The sequence below is a fragment of the Anser brachyrhynchus genome, assembly GCF_964034855.1.
Source record: "Anser brachyrhynchus genome assembly, chromosome: 2".
Classification (NCBI taxonomy): Eukaryota; Metazoa; Chordata; class Aves; order Anseriformes; family Anatidae; genus Anser; species Anser brachyrhynchus.
In genome coordinates, this window is record NC_137695.1 from 3,295,879 (window position 1) to 3,320,403 (window position 24,525).

Here is a 24,525-nt window from a genome sequence, read left to right on the forward strand (position 1 = left end):
AGCACGGGAAGCAGAACCAAGCTGGCCCTAGGAGGGTTTCTGCCCTCATTTCCCCCGGGTCCAGGGGCTGCAGGAGCTGATTTCCGCAGATGTTTCTGAGGGTCCAGGACAGCACCGACAGCTCTGCCTGTAGCTGGCATCCTCTGCGCGCCTCCTCAAAGCCCCAGCCTGCCAGTTCTGCTGGTTCACGGCCTCTCTCCCTGACGCAGGGGGGCTGTGAATGTTTTTATGCCAACGTGGTGGGGTGCTCCTTCCTGAAAAATGCCTCCCAGAGGAGTCAGTGGGTGCTTTGTTAACAATCCTGACTAATAGGATTATTATAATTAGGATCCAAAGTGGAGTATTTGCTCCAAAATCCATCATTACCTGGGGCAGGCCCTCGCTGCTCCAGCCAAACTGCTGCTGGGAGGTGACTCCAGTCTGTGTGGATGGTGTCACAGAACCACGGCACGGTTTGGGTTGGAAGGGACCTTAAAAATCACCCAGTTCCAACCTGTGCCATGGGCAGGGCCCCCTGCCCCCAGCCCAGGCTGCCCCCAGCCCCATCCAGCCTGGCCTTGGGCACTGCCAGGGATGGGGCACCCACAGCTCCTGGGGGCAGCCTGGGCCAGGGCCTCACCTCAATATGAGTGAAGAATTTCTTCCTAATATCTAATCTAAATCTACCCTCTTTTCATTTAAGGCCATTCCCCTTGTCCTATCCCTACACAGAGTCCGTCCCCAGCTGTCCCGCAGCCCCTTCAGGCCCTGGCAGGCCGCTGTGAGGTCTCCCCAGTCCCTGAGCGACCCTTGCAAAATGCTGAATTGCCCCCAGGGCCCGCCTCAGGCGAGCACCGAGCTGACAAACGAACTGCTCTACGGGACATTTGAAGTCCATGTTTTCAAACAAGCCCAATTTGGGGCTCACAGCTAATTGGGGAAGCAGACGGTGGCTGAGCACCGACATGGGGACCAAGGGGCTGGGGCCCCGTGTGCTCCGTGCAGGCCCCAGACTTGCCTCAGCTGGACAGGGGTGCTCCAGAGGTGGAGGCACCATGTCCCACAGTGGGCAATCGGCACCTTGGTGCCTTCCCTTCCTACCCCCTGTCAGCTGGAGCTTGGCTGAGCGCTGGGATTAATCCTACAAATTGGCCGAGGCCCCATCCTGCCCTAATAGATCAGGGGCACAACGCAGAGGGAGGGCTGAAAACACCTTAAAGTGGGTCCAGCGGGTCTAAAAGAAGCAAAAGGTGCTCAAAGGGGACGGTTTCCTGCCTCACCCCAGATAAATAACATAATGCTAAACCCAAATTCTTCAATAAAGAAAGAAGAGCTCTGTGGGGTCACTTTCCACGTTCTTCTGCAGTGGCTGAGCTGTTGTTTTTGTGGCAGCGTTTCTGGACTGACCATCAGGTCTGAGGCGTCACTTTTGGGGCAGGAGATGAGGATTTCTGGTCCCAGTAGCATTGAGGGCTGTAGTGCTTCTCCAGGTAAGCTGAGGGCAGAGAGGAGACCTTCCCCAGCCCTGCTGGCTGGGCCGAGCTCTTTCCCTGCTCCCTGCCCCGGTTTCTCCAGCTGCAGGACAGGAATTACAGCCCCCAGCACCATCTGCAGCGCTCCCGCGGTCCCAGCCTGGTGTGTGAAGACCTGGGAGTTTGGGTTCACAGGGGTTTTGTTTGATCTAGAAATAGCAGGGTTAGAAAATTCCATCTGCCGGCTCTCGAGAGCCCTCGACAGTGGAAGAATTGAGCTGGATCTCGAGCCTCCGGCCGCGCGAAGGCGAGCGCTGAGCAAACCAGAGCTGCTTGGCTCCCGTCCTAAGAAGCAGCGTGAGCAAAATAACATTCCAGGAAGGCAAAACGTGGAGAACAGAGCAAGTCACGTTCGTGGCTTGCTCGTGTGCCGGCTGCTGCTCGCAGCTGCTCCCACCCCGTGCCTGAGTGGCTAAGGGGGGTTCAAAGCCTCCCCTGAAAACCTCAGGGTGGGGATTTTGTGTCTCCGTGCAAAAACGGTGCCAAGGGTTAGGACCAGGCTCAAGTCTTGCGGCCTCATTTGTCTTCCCGGACATTTACCCCCGTAAATGAGGGCTGTGGAGCAGCAGGGAGGTTTGGGAAGGCTCGGTTCTCCACCTGCGGAGCCATCACACACCCCACACCAACCCGCTTGTGCCCACACTCATGCACTCGGCTCCGTCATCCACCACCATCCCACTCTGTCTTCACTCCCACCTAGGCATCGTTTTGTGGCTGGGACTGTGTTCATGGGTGCCCAATTCACCACCTGACATTAGGGGCACGGCTCCGAGCCTGGGGGTGATCCGCAGCAGGGACGCAGGGGTGCAGAAAGGATGAGCCGTGCAATTACCGCCTGCCTTTAATGATGCCTGGGGCAACCCAAGGAGCTTGGGCTGAGCCCCTGACTCCCACAAATGGAGCTAAACACAAAACAGTTCTTCTTCCTGCCCAGCTGTCCAGGTCTTCTAAAACATGCGTGGTTTTCCCTGCAAGCTTTTGAAGGTTTATTTTTAAAACAGTCTGCATTTGATTTAGGCATGTTTTGCTTTGTTTTTCAAACGGAACTTGAAAGGGACATCAGCCTGTAAATATAAATATTCCCATTCTTTCGCTGATTCTTTGCATTTTTCTGGGTTTGCTAATGAAAGACATTTCAGCATCCCCTGCTCCCGCATTCAGCCCAGGCGCTCGAGCCCGTGGCATGCAAGCAAAAGACTATCACAAGTTAAGGATGTTTTGGGTACCTAGGTGGCCTCCGTGGTGCATTGCATTCATTTTTAGTCACCCAAGCCCTTCCTACAGCTGCGCAACGTCTTGAAACAGGCAACAAAAAGTGTAGCTGGGATGTTGGGGTGTTTATTTACAGCTCTGTTGTCTTCCTTCCTTCCCCCTGCAGGTTATAACTGAGTAGCCCTTATGACCAACATGAGCTGGAGCTTTCTAACCCGCCTGCTAGAAGAGATTCACAATCACTCCACCTTTGTGGGGAAGGTCTGGCTCACCGTGCTCATCGTCTTCCGCATCGTCTTGACGGCGGTCGGCGGAGAGTCCATCTACTCCGATGAGCAGAGCAAGTTCACCTGCAACACCAAGCAGCCTGGCTGCGACAACGTCTGCTACGATGCCTTCGCACCGCTGTCGCACGTCAGGTTCTGGGTCTTCCAGATCATCATGATATCCACCCCTTCGGTCATGTACCTGGGCTACGCCATCCACAGGATCGCCCGGTCGGCGGAGGAGGAGAAGAAGTTCAAGGGATTCAAGAAGAAGAAGCAGTTTGCTCTGAACTGGCAGGCGGTGCGCAACATGGAGGACCCGATGGAGGCAGACGAGGAGGAGCCCATGATCTCTGACGACACGGCAGACAACGAGAAAGCCAAAGCCAAGCCCAAGAGCAAAGAGCAACAAAAGCACGACGGGCGGAGGCGCATCCAGCAAGAAGGACTGATGAAAATCTACGTCTTCCAGCTACTTACCAGGGCTTCGTTTGAAGTTTGCTTTTTGATAGGGCAGTATTTGCTCTACGGTTTCGAGGTAGAAGCTTATTTTGTCTGCAACAGACTCCCCTGCCCTCACACCGTGGACTGCTTCGTGTCCCGGCCAACAGAGAAGACGATCTTTCTGCTGGTGATGTACGTCGTGAGCTGCCTGTGCTTACTGCTGAACATGTGTGAGATGTTTCACCTGGGGTTCGGGACCATCCGAGACGCCATTCGCAACCGGAAAATCAACAGCTTTAGGCAGCCCCCCTACAACTACGCCTACCCGAAGAACATCTCCTGCCCTCCCGAGTACAACCTGGTGGTGAAATCAGAGAAGTCCACCAAGATCCCCAACAGCCTGATGGCTCACGAGCAGAACCTGGCGAACGTCGCTCAGGAGCAGCAGTGCACCAGCCCGGACGAGAACATCCCGGCAGACCTGTCCACCCTCCACAAACACTTGCGAGTGGCCCAGGAGCAGCTGGACATAGCGTTCCAGAGCTACAGCAGCACCCAGGCCAACACGCAGCCCTCTCGAACCAGCAGTCCCGCCTCAGGGGGCACGGTGGTGGAGCAGAACAGGGCCAACACCGCCCAGGAGAAACAAAGCGCTAAACCTAAGGCCTGCTTGGAGAAAGGGAGCTCCAGCAGTAAAGACGGAAAGACATCTGTATGGATATAGCTTGTCTGATGGCAGAGAGGGCGGCGTAAGTGCGGTTTTTGTTTTGGTTTGTTTCTGGTTTTCGGTATTGTCTTGAGTTCATTTCACAGGGCACAGACGCAACTTTTATATAGAAGTCAAGAGAGAAAATTCAGACCAGTTTAGTGCTGTCTTCCGGTGCATTAACAAAAGACGTTTCCTTCCTCTTCCCAACTCGTTCTCCAGCTGGGAAACTCCAGCGAGCAACAGCGAACGCCGCATCCCACCGGGACCGGCCACGAGCAGGCAGCGCGAGGACGCAGTGCTGTAGGTCATACAGTGTTTAATTACTAAATACCCTTAATCAAAATTAACTTCTGATCCCTCGGTTGGAAGGGAAAACAACCAGTCCGTGGCATGAACTTTGACGACGTGCTGCCCTGCCTGAACCTGCAGACCTCAGGCATCGCTGAGGGTGGCAGAGATGTGTGCTGCGAGCGACGGCCCGGCACCCGCACCACTAACACAGCACCGAAGGCTTTCATCTTTTGGTCCCCTGCGCTGAAACACCAAGCAACTACGACTGACCACCCTTGCAGATGCGGTGGGAAGCACTGCGGTTACGGTGTTTGCAGCAAACCGCTGCTCCACATCATCAGAAAGTGCCTTTATGCAACCAGGAAAACAAAATCGCAAAGGGTTTCTACTACTTGGTTTGCTAATTTGAGCAGAGGTGGGAAGATCAGTGCTGGCAGATTTGTTTTTCTGTTTAATCAAACCCTTCTAACTAGTGGCAGAGAGCAGATCTATGCATCGCGTGTATGTGGTGTGTGTGCGTGCATATACGTATATACATGGACACGTGAACATGTGTGTGTGAATATAGATATAGAGAGAGATATATAAATGTAATATCAACCCTCTGGTAATTTTACAGCCTTCCAGCCTCACCGGGCCATGGGCAGGTTTCCACACACTTGTCTGGGGGGCTCACCAGCAGCTCCGGCTTCCCTGGGGGCAGGACCCAGGCCAGCAGCAAGAAGTTTTCCCCCAGTTTATGGACAGCTTCTTTTGGCTTCACTTGGTTTTAGGGTGAGGTAGCTCGTGCTGGATGTGTTTCGTCAGGATGGTTTCATCCTGGGAGCTGGGATGTCCCTGAGATGCTTGAGGCTTGGCAGATGCTCTTGCAAGAGTCAAGTTGTTGATTCACCACCATGGTCAAGGTCATACTTCACGTGAAGGAAGCAAAGCCTTTCTGAACACAGCACCACCCCTGCTGAGCTGCTCCCTCACGGCTGTGCCAGCACACAAGTCCCCATGCATTTCTCATCCACTGGATCAATGTACCTTCTTCATGGGCATCTTTCTCCTGTCCCCGAGATCAGTCTCTGAAAGCCTCAGGGGTGCCAATTGTCACAGGCCAGCCCTTGGGGACCTGAGCGTGGCCATCAACACTGGGTTCACCGCACCAGAGCTGTGCAATGCCCTTGGGGTAGCTAAAAAAGGAGGTTCAAAAAGATGCAAAGAAACATCCTACAGGGTATTCAGCTGCAAATATTCAGCGTGGTTTTGGGGAACAGTTTCAGGCTTGTTCCTGGTCCCGCTGAGGGTACTGGTGAAACGCCTGGAGCGCTGCCTGCTCTCGCTGCTGGAGATCTTCCCCTTGACAAAGCCCAAATGCATCCAGGAGGAGGATCAGCGCCTCCTCACAGCAGCAACGGGCGGCAGCACACACCGGTCGCATGGAGGGATGCTTTGTGCCATGAATTTTCCATGAAGGGCTTGTAGAGTTCACGCCGCGGTGGTAGGACACACATATCACACGGCTGGAGGGGCCGGGTGCTGGTGGGTGAGCTCCTGAAGGTACAGGGAGAGCACAAGAGGAGCTCTGGGTGGACATTTGCCCCTGGCGATTACAGCAGACACCAACCTGTCCCACACACTGATGTGAAATCCTCACCGAGGGAATCCCCCCACGTGGCCTGAGCACAGCCCGGTGAGGTCCCGGGGCTCTCTCAGGAGCCCACGACAGATCCGTTTCCACACCTGCAGGTTCAGAGATGCTCAGAGCAATGGTGCTGGAAAGGAGCACAGATCATCTCGCCAACTTGCCAGCATCGAACGCATCCCCAAAGGCTAGCACCAACCCCCCGCTGCCACCCCTGGCTTCTCCCCTGCTCGGTAGACACGAAGAGACGCTTCTTCCCTTTGGGTCTGCAGAAGGTTGGGGGTGCCTGAAGATGGTCTCTCTTTTTTTTTCTTTTTTAATTTTAATTTAATTTGATTTTTCATTTTCATAACACGGATCCAACACGCCGAGTGGGGTTTGGACGCTCTTGGTCCTGCAGCAGATCCGCAGCCTCCTCCTGGCTGGTGTCACCGCCCCATGCAATACGCACACACTGTTTTCCATAGTGGGAGTCGATAATTGCAATATTGACGAGTACTGGAGCCGGGGCAGACACTCAGGGGATCGATACCAGCTCCTCATCGGGCAGGGCAACCGCTCGCTCGGCCGCCCTCCCAGCCAGCCCTGCTCATCTCTAGGGCTTGAAACCTTCCCTTGCATCAAAGGCTTTGCGTATGGGGGCCGATCTCGCTTCCCTATTTCTTTTTCCAAGAGTTTTGACAGGGACCAGAGCACACAGGCACGTCCACGGCAGGACTGCTCGGTGCTGGAGAGGGACGTAGGGTGTCCTGCGGGGCCCCGTTGACTCCTCTCACTCTGAGTCAGACACGCATAGAGGGTTATTATTATAATAATATTATTATTATATTGCTCACTTCCTCCTTTCCTCCTCCACTGCTTGGCCCCTGAAGCCCTCAGGATGTTGTGTCTTCCACTGAGCCACCACCAGCAACGCGAGCGGCGCGCACTGAGCGGCTCCTTCCAGGGCAGGAGGAGCAAGCCCACCTCCGCCGTGTCCGTCTGGGGAGCAGAAGGCAAAGAAGGCAAAATAAGCAGAGCCACAAGCAAAAAAAAGAAAAAAAAACCCTCACAAACCCAACCGGCAGCCGGAGGAATTTCAAGTAGACGACTGGCAGCGTCGGCCGCGGAGGAGACGCCAGTAGAATAACTAACGCTTTGCTTTTCTTCCTGCGGGTCGGTCATTTTGTTCACGCTCTGGACGGGTTTAGCTCTGTAGCTGAACTAATCGTAAACGTTGACACTCTCGCTAAGCTTTGCCGGGTAAAGCGCCCGCCCTCGCGTTTCTGTTCTTCCCATTCAGGGCCAGGAATGTCCCACGTAAAAGCCAGATTACCTTGTTGCTTGCATCGCATTCCTCTGGGAAATACTTGAACTTAACTCGAGGCCATAACCAGTCTGTGCTGTTATGAAGTTTCTGGGATTTTTTTGTTGTCGTTTTTTTTTTTTTTTAATGTACTAACTGTATTTGTACTAGAAAACCTTTGAGTATGAGGTTGAATCTCTAAGTATTTTTCAGTGTAAACGTTCCATCTGGGCTGTAGTTAGAATATGAAGCACTGGTCAAAGGAGAGATACGTCAGCCCGACTCTTCAACCGGCTATTCCACATCCATTACTAATAAATGGAATAAAACTTACGTTTTGTTACAGTACGCAGAGTGTGTCATGTTTCCGTGCGAAGGGGGCTGAATGTTGATGAGAAGACATTCTTCTCAACCTCTCATTTGCCCGGTTTAACCATATAAGACCTCTATTTTCCCAGATACGGCTATAAATCACCGCAAAATATTTTTGCCTTAAGAAGCAGTTGACCTTCGGGTTGTTTGGGATGTGTTGTCTCTCTGATGAATCACTGCCTGGAGTTCCTTCAGGCGTGGAGCTGAAACCGCCTAGAAAAAGCCTCTACCCTGAAAACTGAGAAAACTTTTCCGAGGCTGGGAGAAGTCAGGAGCGAAGGCGAGCAAATGCTGGGAGAGCCCTTGTGAGAAAGCCTGCTTTTCGGAAAGCCCTCGCTCTTCGCCCCTCCCATTAACTGGCAGGCATGTTCGCTCACAACTGCCATCCAAAGAGTCTTCAGGAAACGGATTTGGGGCGGAAACGTGCATTTTTTGCTGTTCCTCTGGCAGCTGGGCTGTCTCCACGACTCCTCCGGCAGAACAGGAGCAGCTCTCCCCAGGAGATGAAGGGAAATGGGGCCCTGCGAGGCGTCCTTGAGGATGGCCGGTGGTCAGAGGCACCTTGTAGGGCACCCACTTTGCAGTGCTACACAAAGCAAGCAAGAAAGAAAAAAAAGTCTTGCTAAACAACAAGGCGTCCTTCAGACCAGGAACAGGCTGAATTCGCCCATGCTGTGGGGTGATACCAAAGCCGAGCACCCATGGGTGCTGACCTCAGCCTGGTGCTGCTGCAGGACTGGGCCCTGCGGCGAGATTCCCTCGCTAGCAGCCTTCATCTCTCACCTCAATTCCTCCGGGACCCAGCCTGGGGGCAGCCCTGTCCTGTCCCAGCGGGCGAGTGGCATCAGCGAGGGGTGAGGTGTGCGGAGCAGCAGTACCCCTCTTCCCCAGGCCATCTCCAAATTCCTGCTGCTGAGAGAAGTGGCAGCGGCAGCCTCGGTCTTGTATTTTCTCGTTTCTCTAGAAAGCCAGGCTGAAATGCCGGCGGCTTTCCAGCACCCCTGAGATCACAGGGCTCGTCTTGTTCATCAGCTGCTCCACATCTGTCCTGCCAACAGCATCTCACCAGCCGCCAGTCGCTCCCCCCTGGGGAAATGACAATGACAGCTTTACCTTTGTTTTCAGACAAGTCTCGCGTTTTTTTGTGCCACCCAGGCCAGCTGCAAGCTGTGTTTCCCTCCCGTGCCCTGACCCCCCGGATGCACAGCTCGGGGACTAGCACGTGCACAGGGCTGGGGCTGAACAATCGCATCTCACGGGGGTTTGCGGACGGGAGCTTGTGTGCTCTGAGGAAAAGCCGGAGGAAAGGAGTGCACGGCAGCAGTGCTGGGCTGCGGGCAGGTGGCCAGGGGGCAGCCGCTATCGGCACGGCAGTAGTGGCAGGACAAGGGGGGTTGGCTTTAAACTAAAAGAGGGGAGATTTAGATTAGATATGAAGACGAAACCCTTCACTCAGAGGGCGGTGAGGCCCTGGTGCAGGCTGCCCCCAGGAGCTGTGGGTGCCCCATCCCTGGCAGTGCCCAAGGCCAGGCTGGATGGGGCTGGGGGCAGCCTGAGCTGGGGGCAGGGGGCCCTGCCCATGGCAGGGGGGTGGCTCTGGATGATCTTTAAGGTCCCTTCCAGCCTGAACTGCTCTGTTATTTCACGTTTCTGTGATTCCAAGTGCACTGAGGGCAGGGCGCAGACTCCTTCTCTCCGGCTTAGTTTTTCCACACAGATGCTGAGCAGAGAGGGGGGGGGTCTCAGGGCAGAGAGGAGAGGACCAGACAAGCCCATGCATACATGCTTCTGGAAGCACAGGTCAGATGCAAACTGCCTCAAATGCAGTTCCCAGTGAGGGACACGGCAGTGCTCAGTCTCACCCTGTTCATCTCACAGGAGAGCACCCGCCACATGCAATATTGCCCTCCTGAACAAAGGCAGGAGGGTCCTGCTGGAGAGGGGCGCTGGTGCACCATAGCTTCATCGGGTGCTGAACGATGGAGTTGGAGGGTGGGTCGGAGGCACCCCATGTCTGCCACATCCATGGGGCCAAAGCTGGATCCGGCTGTGGGTCCACAGTGCCCGTTACCCCTGGGGACTCAGCCCAGCTGTGCTTCCAGATGTGCAACTTCTTCCAGACCTCTAAATGTGCCGCTCTTGGCAGGGATAAAAAAATAAAAATAAAAATAAAAAAACAACGATGGGCATCACCTCTGCATCCCCAGCTGGCTCAGCCACCATGTGTGCAGCTCCCCCAAAAAACAGCCCCAATCAGCCGTATTTTAGGGTTTGGTGGGTTGCGCCTTGGGACCATCGCATTTATTTGGGGACAGCTGAGCCCCCCGTGCCCAGGGCAGCAGGAGGGATGTGACCACAAGCGACAGGCACCCCCAGCCGAGGGACGAGCCCCAGGCTGACGAACCATGGCAGTACCAGTCCCTTGAGAGCCACCCGTCCCCTGAGAGCCACCCCAAGGAGCGCCACCGGGGTGGGCGCGCAGCTAGGTGGGTTGACCAGGCGGCCCTAGAGGCTGGGGCGGCCAGGTCTACCCGGGGCTAGGCTAGCTGGATGGGGCGTGGCCACATGGGGGCGTGGTCTATAAGAAGGGGGCGTGGCTTGCAACCAGGGGGCGTGCCCCGCCCCTCCCCGCCGGCAGGTGGCGCCCGGCGGACACACACAAGATGGCGGCGGCGGCGGGAAGAGGAAGCGGCGGCCCGCCCTGACAGCCCGTTACCCCGCCGCCATGTTGGTGAGGGCGGGCCTGCCCGGCCTGCGGCGGCTGTGGGGGCGCGGAGGGGGGAGAGGGGCCGGGACCGGGGCCGGGGCTGCCGCCGCCGCCTGGTGCTTCCCGGCGGGCCGGGCGCTGCTGAGCGTGCGGGGCGCCGAGGCCGCCATCTTCCTTCAGGGGCTGCTCACCAATGACGTCACGCGGCTGGCGGGGGCGGGGCCGGGGGAGGGCGCCGCGCCCCCCCTCCCGCGCGCGCTCTACGCGCATGCGCTCAACGTGCAGGGCCGCTGCCTCTACGACCTCATCCTCTACAGGTGAGACCAATCAAGGGGGGTGGGGGGGGGGGAGATGGGCGAGACCATTGCCGGGAGGCGGGGGGGGAGCCTTGGAGCCTGCGCTGTTGCCATGGAAACGGGGGCACGCGGCCTGCGCGGCCTGCTGTGTGGTGGCATAATTCTAATAAAGTGAAAATTCGAATAAAATTATAATTATGTATCTTATTTTATCATTCTCATAACATGACAATTATTTTATTTTATCATTATTAAAAATGATTTTTTTAAATTTTATCATCATAAAATGATCATTACCACAAAGATCATTATTTATTTTATTTTATCTTATCTTTATTAAAAATGATATTTTTTATTTTATCATCATAATGTGATCTTTACCACAAAAAGATCATTATTTATTTTATCGTTATTACAAAATGATGATTTTATTTTATTTTACCATCATAAAGTTTTAGTTTTTATTTTATCATGATTATAAAACGATAATTTTTATTTTATTATCATAAAATTATATATTTTTTATTTTATCACTATCATAAAATGATAATTCCTGTCAGCGGCAGTCACACACCCGCCCCTAAGAAACTTTGTGCGTGTCTTTATAAATTCAAAAAAGTACCGAAAGCAGCTCCTCTGTATGATTTTCCTCCCTGGCTGTCATTTCTGTGAATTATCCCACAGAAAATTACAATAACCTGACTTTTTAAAGCAGCCCTCCCAGCAGGTCCGGTGTCTGAGGATCTGTCTGGATGGTGTCCAAGGGGTTTGGGTTCTCCACTCGCTGCCATTAATGGGGTCATTAGCACAAGCAGGATGTCCAGCTCTAATTACACTTTATAGCCACCTGACCCAGGTGTGAGAGGGGAAATGTGTAAGCCAGTGAATAAACATCACAGAATCACAGAATGTTAGGGATTGGAAGGGACCTTGAAAGATCATCTGTTCCAATCCCCTAAACATCCCGTTTGTCACTCGCTCGTCCCGTTTGTTTTGGGACATCCCGTTTGTCCCAGGTCACTCGCTTAGTAATGAAAGGCACAAAAATGAAGGCCAAAAGATGGACTGCTTATGGTCTGGAAGAGAACGAGAAAAGTATACGTGTCAAAAATATGCTCGGGGTGACCCTGCTTGAGTAGAGGGGTTGGACTGGATGATCTCTGCGGGTCCCTTCCAACCTCAACCATTCTGTGATTATTTTGTTACAGGGTGCTGAGTGCTGTCCTTGTCTGCGGCAGCAGCAGCAGCATTCCCCAGATCTCTGGATTCGGACCAGGCTCAAGATAATAATGCCTGTTTGCTTCCTCCGCCGTGGGGGTTTGCTTCCCTGACCTTGTAGGTGTTGCTTTTCTTAGGCTTCACGAGAGTCCAGAAGAAGAGCCACACATCCTGCTGGAGTGTGACAGCAGCGTGCTGGATGCCATACAGAAACATCTGAAACTGTACAAGATCCGGAGGAAAGTAAACATCGTCCCTTGCCTTGACCTTTCTTTGTGGGCCGTCTTCCCTGGGGAGCAGGCTGGAGATATCGCTGGTTCCCTCGCACAATGTGCAGACCAGGCTCTGGTTTTAACTCCTGACCCCAGGACAGAAGTCATGGGGTGGAGACTGGTTACAAAGAAAGGAGCAAATCTGACAGAGGTCATCCCTGGAAGTCGTATCGGGAGCATTCAGGATTACCACAGGCACAGGTATAAGCAAGGTAAAGCCAATACCTGTTTTGCACTCTCTGTCACTGGATTTTAGATAAATGAATTTCTTTATTATGAGGGTCTTATTATCAGAGTCCACTCTGATATTGATCGGTGGAATAAATTATAAACGCTACAGGGGAATGCCTCAGTGTGTTTAACTTTTTAATAAAGGCAGGAATTGTTTGCTGATTTAAGGATAAGACTGATCCAGTAGTTGCAATTCTGGCCTGTGGCAGAATCAATATTTGAGTCCAGTTTCCCATTACAAAAATCGTGGGATTGTGGGTCAGCGAAAGAAAACGGGGATTATTCATTTTCTTAGAGGGGAATTTCTGTGGTTTGAGTCATTTTAATTATTTTAGAGTTATGCACAATCTACATATTTTCCTTGTTGCTAAGGAAGGAAAAGGAAACACCCTGACATACTTTCCTAGAAATGTATGACTGGATTTGCAGTTATTTTGGAGGCCAAGGAGTGTATGTTTGATTTGAGAAGGAGTTTGGTCTTGAACACCTCTGTGCCTGTGCAGAGCTCCCGTTGATTTTACTATGTCCACATAGACAGTGGAATAAAATAATTAGCAGACAGAAGGATGATGGTCATCTGCTAATAAACAACGATCACAACGTGAGTGTCTGTCTGGTACAGAAAAGCAAACTGTTAATGGGTCACAGTGGGCTGGACCACGGCGGTATGCTGCCTCCCAGAAATACCAGCACTAGTCTTGCTTGCTACTACAAAAAGCCAGGCCCAGCACTGCTTCAAAAAAAAAATAACATGCCACTGGTCACAAAAGAAGCAGTCATAGCTACTCACACAGCATTTGACAGTTGGCTGGGTTACTTTTGCTAGCTTTGAAGAAAATAACTCATTGATGTTACGGTCTACCTGTGGGAGAAGATAATTTTGCCATTAGCATTAAATGTATGTTGATGCCTTTGTATGGGAGTCTGTGTTGCTCAGCTTCACAGGACTAGGGTTTAGTGCAGTTTTTCCTGTTATCTTTTAGAATAATCTTTGCTAACCCTGAACATTTACAGCTAGTGGTTTCATTAAGGCCCAGACCGGAGTACTGGCAAGCTCATTCCTTTACATTGCTTCTTCTCACCTCTCATTTTATAACACAGACGAAACATACTCCAGAAATCTAAAATACTGAACATGTTACTTTATTTACATGTTGGTTTTACTCCTTTCCTAGGAATTCCTGAAGGTGTGAAAGATCTCCCTCCTGGAGTAGCCCTCCCGCTGGAATCCAACCTGGCCTTCATGAACGGCGTCAGCTTTACCAAAGGCTGCTACGTGGGACAGGAGTTAACAGCCAGGACCCACCACATGGGTGTCATTCGCAAACGTCTGGTGCCAGTGCAGTTTTCAGTTCCTCTTCCCCAGGAGAGCATTCCCGAGGGTGCCGAGATCTTGACTGAATCGGGAAAGTCAGCTGGCAAGTTCCGGGCTGGAGGAGATGAACTCGGCATAGCTTTGCTGAGGCTGGCTAATATAAACGAACCACTCTGCCTAAACGTAGCGGGTGATAAGGTGAAGCTCACCGCAAGTATCCCTGAGTGGTGGCCAAAAACTGCTAGCAAATAAATGAGGAGCCGCCACTTGCACATTTGCCTTATTGAGAGTATTTTTGTGTGACAAGCTTGGGAAGGTGACTGTGCCTTCAGCTGTTGTTTGTGGTGTTTGGTGAGGGTGTGTGTCAGCAGAATTCTTCAAATTGGGCTTGAACAGCAGGAGCCCAAACCAGCAGCAAGTGCTGCTGACTGTAATGCTTTGTGGAGAGACCCTTACACAGGGCAGCACACCTTTCTCTGAGGGTGCCCCTTGTTTATTTGGACTCCTGCTGAATCTTCAGTCCACCACTTGCTCGATCAAGTTGTATTCTGCACGGGGTGCTGTGCGTATGGAGAGACCAGAGTGAGTGATGGGGCAGGAGTATCACCACTCTATGCACTGAAGTTTTGTGTTCAGAATTACCAATCTGTGGTATTGTAATTTTCCACTGGGGAGCATGCTGCACTTACCTTGAATAGGATATATCGTTGCTATACTCAGGCTGAAGTGTTCATTGCAAAACACTCATTGCATTGAGCTTCTTATTAAACTTGCTGATTGGGTGGGTATTTTTTTTTCCACCACTCTAACTTCTAATTGTGCTCAGGAAGAGGAATAAATTGTACTTCTCCTTTCAGATCTGCTTTTAATACATCACGCCACATTGAGAAGTGGGGGAAAGCTCTCAAAATATCCCTGTCCTGTTCCCCGCTTCATAGCCAGCAGAGGGAGCACAGCCAGAGCAACCTGCACCGAGCTCCTGTGCCGTTGCTCACCTTGGCCACGCGTGCTTTGCTCACTCAAACAACTGTTCAGAGAGGAAAGTGATATTTTATGGAAATAAGGTGTGCTGGGGCATGCCCTGGAGTGGCTATTGTATTGGTGTACTGGTGCTTGGCTGAATAATCTATTACTATAAGCACCTTCCCTCCAGCGTTACTGATGGAGTTGCCAACAACAGTTGAGGGGTGGATTTTTTGGCAACTTTGTAATTTGTACATGAATGTGTGCACAGTTACATAGGAGGAAAGATTCCTCACTGTGTTTCAGTTAGGCTGGTGTAGTTGCAAATGAAGGTAATGCCAGGTGAAGGTGTTGTGATTAAATGCAAAAAACACTAAGACCACGTGCCCCGCAATCTTGTAGAAAAATCCTCTGAACTTTCCTGAAGGCTTCAGCAGGGGTAACACAGCTGGTGAAGGGACAGCGTGCCCCCACGTCACACTGAGGTCCTTGCTCTTCCCTCTGCGTAAGCTGCAGTCTCTGGGGCAGGGGTTAGTGCTTAGCCTGGTGCTTGGGGCAGGATTTTCACCATGTTCATTTCTCTGGCTGCTTCGTCACCACACTTGTTCTTCCAAGAGCTGTGTCCCTCATACAAAAAGCCCGTTTGGGGTGAGACCCTGCTGCCATCCCTAGCTGAGGTTTTCTCCATCCACAGTCCCCTCTGGGTTTTCAGAGCAGCCCAATACTTCTGGGTGTCTTTGCTGCTTTTTTCTATCTCCTGCTGCTCTTCTTTAAGCTTGTTCCTGCTTCTGCAATCGATGTGTCCGTCTCCCTGTGCCCCAAAGCCAGACAGGTCCGTGCCTGTCAACCTGTGGCAATTTATAGGAGCCCTATGTATTTTTATATTACAATAAATCCATTACGTGTTCAGTCTTGTATTTCCATGGGTGATGAAGGGGGTGATGAGAGAGTTTAGCAGGTGACTAAAAACACTCTTGTATGCATATTTGTAATAAAAAACCGTCCAAAGTGTGTTCTATTACTGTGAAGGGAATTTATCTGTGAAAAAAATGCTCATATTGCTTAAAGCTCATTAAGCTTGCTGTGAAATGAATCTGTGGAATATCTCATTAAAAGTTTATTGTATCAGTAATTTAAATGCGACTTCTCTTAGAGGGAGAGACACTAGCCGTTGTTTAGCTTGTGCAAGGATATACAACAGAAGAGTTGTTAGGGCTGGTTGCCGACAAGAAACATGTTCAACACAGCCCTAAAACACTGTGATGGGTTTGAGATTGTTAAAAAGTCTCTGCGCTGGAAAAATAAATTAAACTGTAATGCTTCACACTTTCAGGATCCTCTGAAGGCGACAAAGGAGAGACTGTGCTGCCTGTGTTTATGCCAGTCTGACAGAAGCAGCTTTTCCTCTCAGCCACCCACTGTGCAAAGCCTTCTCAAAATAGTTATATTGCACTGCCATACCAACAGCCTGAATAAACATCGCATTTCTTCTGTCTGGGGAAGCCCAATACCTCTTTTCTGGTGCCCAATACCTCTTTTTCTCTCTTAAGTATTTGAAAGGCTTTTTTTCTGTTGACAACTGCTGCATTTTTCAGACTGCAGACTGAAAATGTGCAGGCACAAAATATGCCCACAGGCTGATTTTCAGAGGCACTAGACCACTTCTGGAGGTGAGAAGGGATGTTGCAGAAGTTGGGAGGGCAGCCCCCATGCCCACCATCCTCTTTTTTTTCTCTTTTTATTCTCCCTCACAGCCCGCTCCATCACTAAGAGCTTTGTCTGGGTGAGCTTGGGCTGAAAGGTCAGCAACACAGCTTTATAACTACGAGCTTGCATTTGCAGTGGCATTTACTCTACTATTGATTTTCGGTAAGGAAAATCACATTCAGCTAAGGTAGAACTGAATGAGGCACAAAGATCCATTGCTGAATGAAGAAGCTATCAAATACAAGCTAGTCAAAAACAGAGTAACCACTGACCTTTCTGTTAGCTGCATAAACTAATGGGTCAAAGTGGTACTTTTAATGAGCAATTTCAGTATGAATGAGGAAAAACTGAGAAATAAATCACTGGAGGGCTGCTGCCTGCGTGATCTGATGCCTTCCTAGCCAGGATTTAGGCACAGCCCACATATTAGAGGATTACCTCCCTGCAGACTGCTCTCAGTTGCCAAAAACCTTATCAAACTGCTTGCTCTGAAATTTCCAACCAGGTGTAGACAGCTTGAAACACCTGAGCGTGGCTCACACAGTCCCCTTGCAGGGAAACAACATGCTTTTATGGTGCAAAGCCATCTGGTTTTTGTGCTTTTGCCAGCAGGGGATGAGCATTGCCCCGGGTTACCGAGCTCAGCTGCGTGTATTTACCTCCCCAGAAGCTAGGTGAGGTGAATCCCACACCAGGTGCTTGTCTCAGACTAAATATAGCTGAAAAACGTCAGCCAGAACAGATTATATCTGTAAACACGCAGCTATGGGACAAGGCGTTGTTGTGGCTATTTAAAAATCGCGGTGGCCCTGCCTGGCAGAAGTTTCTGGGCTTTCTGAGGTGGAGCGGGGACTGCATCCAGGACCAGTGTGCAGCAGGAGAAAGGGGCACGTATAATTTCTGAAAACAACAACAACAACAACAACAAACAAACAAAAAAAACATTTCAGTGGGCGGTGGCAGCAACGGCTGGGGGGGGCGGGCCGGGGCGGGCCGTGAGGGAGGGGGAGAAGGGCCAAGATGGCGGCAGGCAGTAGGGCTGAGGGGGGTTGTGAGGGGAGGAAGGGGTTCTTTCCTTGTGAGGAGCAGTGCTGTCACTGCAGTGGGGTCGTTGGGCTCCCTTAGAGCTGAGGGGAGCCCCTGTGGTGGTGTAAATAAATAAAGGACTGTCTGTGAAAGTACCAGGTTTTCTTGTCTGTCGTGTGCCCTGCTGGGTATCTGTCAGAAGTTAAAGGGCTGTGAGGGGTGCTGGCACCCCAAATGGGTGATGTTTCTGACCTGACGGGGAGCAGGAGGGAGCTCTGAAGCAAGCAAGGGTTATCGATTGAAACCCCAACAGGGTAAGACAGGCATCATTTTCTGAGATTGTTGAGGGGAATACCCTGAAATGTTTGATTTCAGGAAAAAAAAGGTTTTTTTTTTCCTTTTTTTTTTTTTTTTTTTCTTCTGTTTGTTTCTGGAAGCAATGCTCAGTTTCATGTTTCTGGTTTTTAAGTTTCCTCTCCTAATAAAAAGCCTAAAGGTTTGGTGAGGGATCCCAAAGGAGGAGTGCTGGTGCTGAGTCTGCTGTGCATGCAAGTGTTTGCGGGGTTATTGAAATCACTGCTGCCTGCCCTGTAAAACGTATCGTTACTTGAGTGAATCCACTGCTGTGGCCTGCTTGATCTTGCAGATACTGGTAGCTTTACTAACATTTTGAATATGTTTGTCAGCTGTTGATACTTTGCTAAGACCTTTTAAATCTTTGGTGAGTTGGAGTGCTGCACAGGTAAGTCATAAATGCCACATATTCCTCCTCAAAGCATGTGGTGTTCCTGCCTTTCTAACAGGCATGTTTTCTCTGAAGTTTTCAATACACGGCAGTTTGACAGCTTGTGCTGACTTCTTCATAACAATCCCTGCTGAAACCCAGCTCTGCCTGCACACATCTGCATGGGCAGGAGGGGCACTCAGTGCATCACTTGGAGGTGGAGGTACCAGTGCTGGCTCCTTCCTCACCTTGGTGGTGGGAGCGTGGGTTCTGCTGGCTGGGGGCAATGAGATCTGCTACATTTTGACTTAAAACTACTCTCATCAACCATTTACCTTTTGTTTTTTGGCATAGACTGCGAGCCCATCTTGTTCTGCCATACCATGCAGTTCTGAAGCTAGTGGAAATACTTTATCTCCAAACAGGATTTGGGGATTTGTGTATGGTTTTCTTGACTGTCCCCTTTCTTGTCCAGGTCAAACGAGTGTGAAATTTTGCTCTCAGACTTCCTTTGAAGCCGTTTTGGTCTCCATATCGCTAAATTGAGTGCCTGTACTTCAGCGCTGTTTGTGCTGCCATAACACTGGAGTTGTTTGGACTTTCTCTGTTTCTTTAATCCCTGGTCAGAGCGTGGCTTGAGATCAGACTGGTTGAAACACTTGAGCTTGGCCTGTACTTTTGGCAGCGTTAGTGCAAATACGTTATTCTCAACGTGGAAGTGGGTGTTAAAGCATCCTATATCACATTTATGTACATTGTCGGTCTTAACTCATGGCCCCATCGGATTGGGGAGGGTGGAGGAGGACAGCCACCTCCTCTAAGTGCTTTGTGATAGGGGAACAGCGACAGCCTCATGGCGAGGGGCTGAGGCTGTTAGGAAGGCGAGCCTTCATTTCCTACATGCTGCTGTGCCAGGAAAACCATATGGAGGGACTTAAATAACATCTGGGGGAGGTTATGTGCTGCGGGAAATTCTGGGGTGTGTTTTAGCAGTGCTGTCACTGGTTAGTGCTACGGTGATGGTGATTGTGAAGGACATTAGTGAAAATGCCTCGGGAACATGAATCTTTGGATAAAGTCTCTCTCTCTTTCACATTTTAAGTTCTTTAGTTTTTAGTCTGTCTGCACTAAGTTGTTCAAGAATTTAAGAAAGTAATCTTCTGATTTCTCATGCAACACTTGTGGCTGTCATAAGAGTTTTCTCCGATTTTGTAGGATGGATTTAGGGGCATGGTAAACACTTCAGTTTTATTGCTCAGGGTGAGCAGTGTATATTTTTAATTGTAACTCAGCTGAAGGATAGACTGAGATTTTTTGGGGAAAAAAAAAAAACGGCTAGGGACTTGCTGGCACTTTGCTTCCTGTTTTATTCCAGTCTCCAGAGTCACTACTAATACCTGGCTGGTGATGGACTGTCCTACCCAGCTACTGAACTGCTTTCATTTATAGCTATCTGACAAGCTGATTGCTTTGTTGGTTTGTTTTCCCCCAAAAAAGATGAAAATGGCTCTGTTGGCACTGTGCATTGTCTCTATAGCTTTCTTAATTTGCTTAAATTATTTCTTACTCTTTTGTAGAATGGAAGAACGTGGTGTGAGGGAAGGATCAGGGTTCACTGTCTGGATGAATGCAAAGAGTTGTAGAAAAATAACATCTTTATAAGGAAAAAAAGTGTAAAAGGCGATAATATGTAACTGTTTAAAAGGTATTTGACTGAAAGTGGGGAGAAGGTAAGTCAGGCACACCACTTTAGCTGGCAAGGAAACCTTTGCCTAACATAGCCTTTGTTTCCTGTAATGAGAATTAAAAATACAGGGCTCCATTTGCTCACACTGCATCCTTCCCTGGTTATTTAGCTGGAGCCAAGCTGTAGCTTTCAGTGGGGAAAACAGGAACAGGAGTGGCAGGTGCACCATAGGCACTGACAGAAACATTCATTTGGGGAAATTATTTTTTCATGTGGAGAAACCAAAACCCTGGAGGTACAAGAGGCGATGAACTTGTTATAGGGACTCCTGTATTGTTAAATAGGATGTTACTATACCCCATAGCAATTAATCCTCAGTGACAGTGCTTCCTGATTACACCTTAAAGGCATTTGGAGTTATTGATCACCTGAAAGCAATTGTCTAGGAACTACTATTCCTGCGGGCAGTAGGAGAAGGTGCATTTCACAAGCACCAGAACCCTTTTTCTTGCCATCTGAGCAGCAGTCCCCGGCTAAAATACTTCATCTCTGTTTGCCAGGCAGTTCCTGCGAGGTGCCGTGCGAAGGAGGCTGCTCCAAGGGCTGCAGCCCTGGCTCCTGTGCCTCGTGGCTGCTGCACGACGGAGAGGAGACTACAATTCCCATAGTACTTCCACATACTGGCACTCCAGTGACATCAGACGCTACATGGCTGAGACTGGTTGTAAAGCGAGGAGACCAAAAATGTAAGCTGGGTGTTTCTTTCGCTTCTGTAGCAGGGCCTTCGGCAGCGTGAAATCTTTGCCTGCTAGGGGAGGATTTCACTTGCTGCGGAGGTGTTTTGATAAGGGCGCGTACCTGAAGAAAACCTGAGGTGACACCTAAGGGCGAGCCACCCGTACTGCTCGTGGCGGTGCTGCTGCAGCTCTGGGACTCCCCTAGTCTCGGAGCAGCTGCGTGGAGCCCTCGCTTAATGCCCGCGTTGCCAGTTGGGCTCGGTGGGCCGTTGCCTTGCCCGCTGCTTTCTGTTCTTTCTGGCGGGTGGAGAGGAGACGCTGTCCATAGCCTGGCAACGGCTTCGTCTGCGTGTGGTAACCGGCTGCGCGGCGCCGGTCCCATGGCAGCGCTGGTAGGAAGGGGAACGAGGTGCAGCGGCGGCACCGGCTGAGCTACGCCAGCGGACTCGCGAGCCCAGGGATCGGCTGCTGCAGTGGGTACAGCTGGCACGTCCCGGTGCCTGCGCCGCGTCCTCGGTGGCCCGTGGCGGGGTTGGGAACGCTGCTGCGAGCGGCTGGGGGGACCGTCCCCGCAGGTTTGTCTTCAGGGAGCTTGGTTCTCGCAACGGGGAGAGATTTATGGGGGGGGTTTATTGTTCGGGAGAGATGTCGGGTGTCGTGACGGTGTTTTAGGAAGCTGGAAAGCAGTTTTGCAGTGTAGTATTGCTTGGGTTGCTCGAACGCTGCAGTTTAAAGTGTAATCGGTTACTCGCCTGGCAGCTCCCAGCCTTTCAAGAGATCCCATACGACGAGTGCCCGGTAAAAACAATTCTCCAAACGCAAACGTCGCGTAGTGTGGACTGCCTGAGCTTTCTATAGGGCGATGGTGGGAGACTTACAAAGTGGATGGGAAACTTGAGAATACTTGCTGTTGTCCTTACTCTGAGAAACTTAACTTTTCAAGCAGGTAGTAGTTTTCCTTTAATTCCTGTTAACAGTTTAAAGCTGTTAAATGGCCTCGTAACGTTATTTGCTCAAGTCTGCAGTCTTGAAGACTATTTACTACTTGAATTTCACAAACTGAAGAAGTGGCCAAGAGGGAAAAGTAGTTTTATATCTAATCTTAGCAGCCTAATGAAACTAGGAGACAAATCATTTTATAATGATATATAGTGTATACAGATCCTTGTACTGCTGACCTTAAAAATTCAATTTGGCCACGTATACTGGTTTGTAACTTCAGAAAGTTTATTTTGATACATGAAGTAATTGACAACTTGAGCATTTTTATGTCCGTTTAAAAATAACTCTAAAAAATACATTTGCAAAGACATTTTCGTTTAATGGAGTTTAAATTGTAGTGGATGAATCTGGAAAAATAATTTGTAACTTCATTATTGATTTTGTATTCCTAAACAAAGAGGTTTACCGGGAGTATGTCAGTACCAACAGTGCAGTTCTACAGAAACGTGTCTGGAAGGATATCAACTGCATATTGTGCTTTTATTTTTAGTGTACTTAAACCACCTTTGGGTTAGTTATCTGTGAAGTGAGGAGTTCAGAAGTCAGCGCCTGTCTGTGTAGCAGTGCCTTGTGTTTCCCTGCTCTACCAGGAGGTGATGGATGTGACACGTGGTAAAAACTGAGCTGAAGGTGAACAAATAGAGGTAGCTGCTGTTAAGTTCCTTTTTATTTCCATGAAGCCTACAGTGAACTTAATATTTTATTAATTCAAATACTTAAGCATATATTTGGTTGCTGAATATTTTGAGTATCATAGCCTGCTCACTGATAAAGGTGTTAGAGTAAATTCTTTCACCACCTTTGTGCAACTTTCCCTTATCAGTCCCAAATCTGACCTTCTGGCTAAGGACATCCCACAGCTGAGTTGTGCCTACTGCTCTTACAGCTGGCAACTTAATGTCAATGCTTTGTGAGGAGTGGGTTTTCTTTTTAATGGGGGATTAGCGCATCAAGGCATTTATAAACAAAAACATCCTCTGAAACTCCAGGGTAAGGATGGGAAGCTTAAGTCACTGCCTGCAGATGGACTTGGAAATAGGGCTCTGCTGTTGGAGGTGTTCAGGGTTTTGGAGCACTGTTAGAGTTTGTAGATCATTAAAAACAACGCTGGTAACTTTTGTTTAAATGAATTGCAGATCAGGACTTTGTTTCTTAGCTACCAACTGGCAAAGTAATTACTTATTTTTTAATTAATAAAGCAAAAATTGCAGCAAGAGAGGTTAAAAAAATTGAATTTCTGAAATTAAAAACTTTAGTTAGGTTGAAATTACAGTGCTTGCACCTACACAGCCCCACTTCCTGTGGATAAATCTGTGTTGCGTGGCTTCCCAGGTGCTGAACCTGCTTCATTTCTTCCCATTGACTCTCTAAGCTTTTATGTTCATGTTGTAGAACTGTTCTGCATGTTGATTGTTTTAGTTTTTTTGGCCAAGGAAGAAGCACCTCACAGAGGTACTGGCACACTCTTCCAGGGATAATGTTTTCATAAAGTTGCAGTTGAGGAGCAGATGGGAGATCCATTCTGCAGCAGAATTTTCATCTTGTGGCTTTGTAAAGCAGACACAGGACTAAATATAAAAAGTCCAAACCAGGCGTGTCAAAAAAAGGAATGAGGGTCGTCAGACTTAGCACTTCACCCTTGGAATCTGATTTCTACAACCTGTAAAGGTTCAGGAAGTGGAAGTCTTTATGCCCTCCTTATCATCTACCTGCAATATTAAAGTGATGTTTCAAATTCTCTATTCCCCCCTATGGTTTTAGATGTAGCCCTGATGCTGATACTCTTCCATGCTGACATCAGCGTGGGTGCACGTGCACAAAGCATCTCTAGGAGGGCGACGTAAACCCTTCTGAAGATGCTGCTATTTGTGTTATTCTGAAAAGCAGGCAGCCAGGTTAGCAGAGCTCACGTTAATCAGTGAGAAAGAGCTCAAAGTGAAGTCTCGTGCTCAAAGTTTGTTTGTTTGATCAAAACAAGAAGATTGTTGAAGCGTGTGTGTCCAGACATGTGCATAAGTATACAGGGGAACACATTACCCCTGCCTTCATCAAGGGACAGGGCACGTGGGGGCAGAAGCTCAGAAATCAGAGTGGCTGCATATGTCTTGAGAGGGCTCGTTATTTACAAGGCTTGGTCAAAGTTTCTGGTGTTAACTTGAAGTGCTGAAGGGCAGGCTGGTGGACATTACGCCGGCATGAAGGGTTGGGGGACTGTTCTTTCAGGATCCTGAGGGTTATGTTTTTGGGGAAGCTGTCCTTCCTCTAAGCTTTGAACCATCGACCAAATGCTCTGAAATTGAGGGAGAGGTGGCGAGGTGTCTCGGCAATAATGGATTTCTGTAAATGCCACAGAATTTGACAGGTTTGCACAGAAGAGAGCATCCTCGTACAGAAAAAGGCTTCTGAGTAACTTTGAGCATCCATCGTGGCCTGCTGGTGCAGCCCCATTACCGTAAGCTCTGTGCTGGTGGCCCTTAGGAGGAGAAGGGGGGAGGCCACGAGGCTGCGGCAGGGGGGGTGCTGCTTGGGGCAGGGCATGAACGTGGACTAAGAAAGCCAGTCTTTGGTTTTCCCTGCTGATGGAAGAGTGGTTTCCTCCAGGTGCTGGGCCTGAGGTCGTTCATCTTTTTGCTCAGAGTTCTTGAACAGTATCAGAAGAAGAAAAAAAAAAAACTGTTTAAGTGTTTAAGACATGGTGTGGAAAAGCTCAACAAGAAACTTCTTATTTGTGAATTTAGCAAAATGCAAGCTGGCATTGCTTCTCCAACTGAAGCATTTGCTTCTACCTGAACTCTAATGTAGCACCCTCCCATCCTGAAGATACCCCAAAAGGCCTTTCTAGGAGTGAATTATTTACCAGTAGGGCAGTGAGCACGTTTGTCACTCCCTAAAAGGTAAGTAACAGCTCACAAAGTTATTG

At 49.8% G+C, this 24,525-nt stretch overlaps 3 protein-coding genes across 12 annotated transcripts in view; all 3 read left to right on the top strand.

Annotated features, from left to right (window-relative positions):
• Positions 1-7,696, top strand: part of GJC2 (gap junction protein gamma 2) — a 32,049-nt gene extending 24,353 nt beyond the window's left edge. For all 5 annotated transcript variants that reach the window (XM_080579525.1, XM_080579524.1, XM_080579527.1 and 2 more), the window contains one exon: positions 2,890-7,696. In XM_080579525.1, coding sequence (XP_080435651.1) covers positions 2,910-4,157 — 1,248 coding nt within the window. In that variant the 5' untranslated portion in view covers positions 2,890-2,909 and the 3' untranslated portion in view covers positions 4,158-7,696. The remainder of the gene's footprint in view (positions 1-2,889) is intronic.
• Positions 7,697-10,317: 2,621 nt separating this feature from the next.
• Positions 10,318-15,854, top strand: IBA57 (iron-sulfur cluster assembly factor IBA57). The gene is made up of 3 exons (XM_080579529.1): positions 10,318-10,744; positions 12,079-12,425; positions 13,620-15,854. The coding sequence occupies exons 1-3, from the start codon at positions 10,446-10,448 to the stop codon at positions 14,009-14,011; spliced, it is 1,038 nt and encodes a 345-aa protein (XP_080435655.1). The 5' UTR covers positions 10,318-10,445; the 3' UTR covers positions 14,012-15,854.
• A 139-nt stretch (positions 15,855-15,993) lies between these two features.
• LOC308189476 (uncharacterized protein) overlaps positions 15,994-24,525 on the top strand; it is a 31,948-nt gene continuing 23,416 nt past the window's right edge. For 3 of the 6 annotated variants that reach the window (XM_080579518.1, XM_080579522.1, XM_080579523.1), the window contains exons 1-2: positions 17,441-17,769; positions 20,427-20,612. The gene's annotated coding sequence lies outside the window, so the exon portion shown is untranslated. Of the gene's footprint in view, positions 17,321-17,440; positions 17,770-20,426; positions 20,613-20,633; positions 21,179-22,095; positions 22,218-24,525 lie in introns of those variants that run through there. The other 3 variants (XM_080579519.1, XM_080579521.1, XM_080579520.1) reach the window with 3 other exon arrangements.

Excerpts from the sequence above, each read along its gene's own strand:
- IBA57 (XM_080579529.1), top strand. The coding sequence starts at position 10,446 with ATGTTGGTGAGGGCGGGCCTGCCCGGCCTGCGGCGGCTGTGGGGGCGC. Across the intron at positions 10,745-12,078 it reads TACGACCTCATCCTCTACAG|GCTTCACGAGAGTCCAGAAG; the intron begins GTGAGACCAATC and ends TGCTTTTCTTAG. Across the intron at positions 12,426-13,619 it reads CAGGCACAGGTATAAGCAAG|GAATTCCTGAAGGTGTGAAA; the intron begins GTAAAGCCAATA and ends CTCCTTTCCTAG.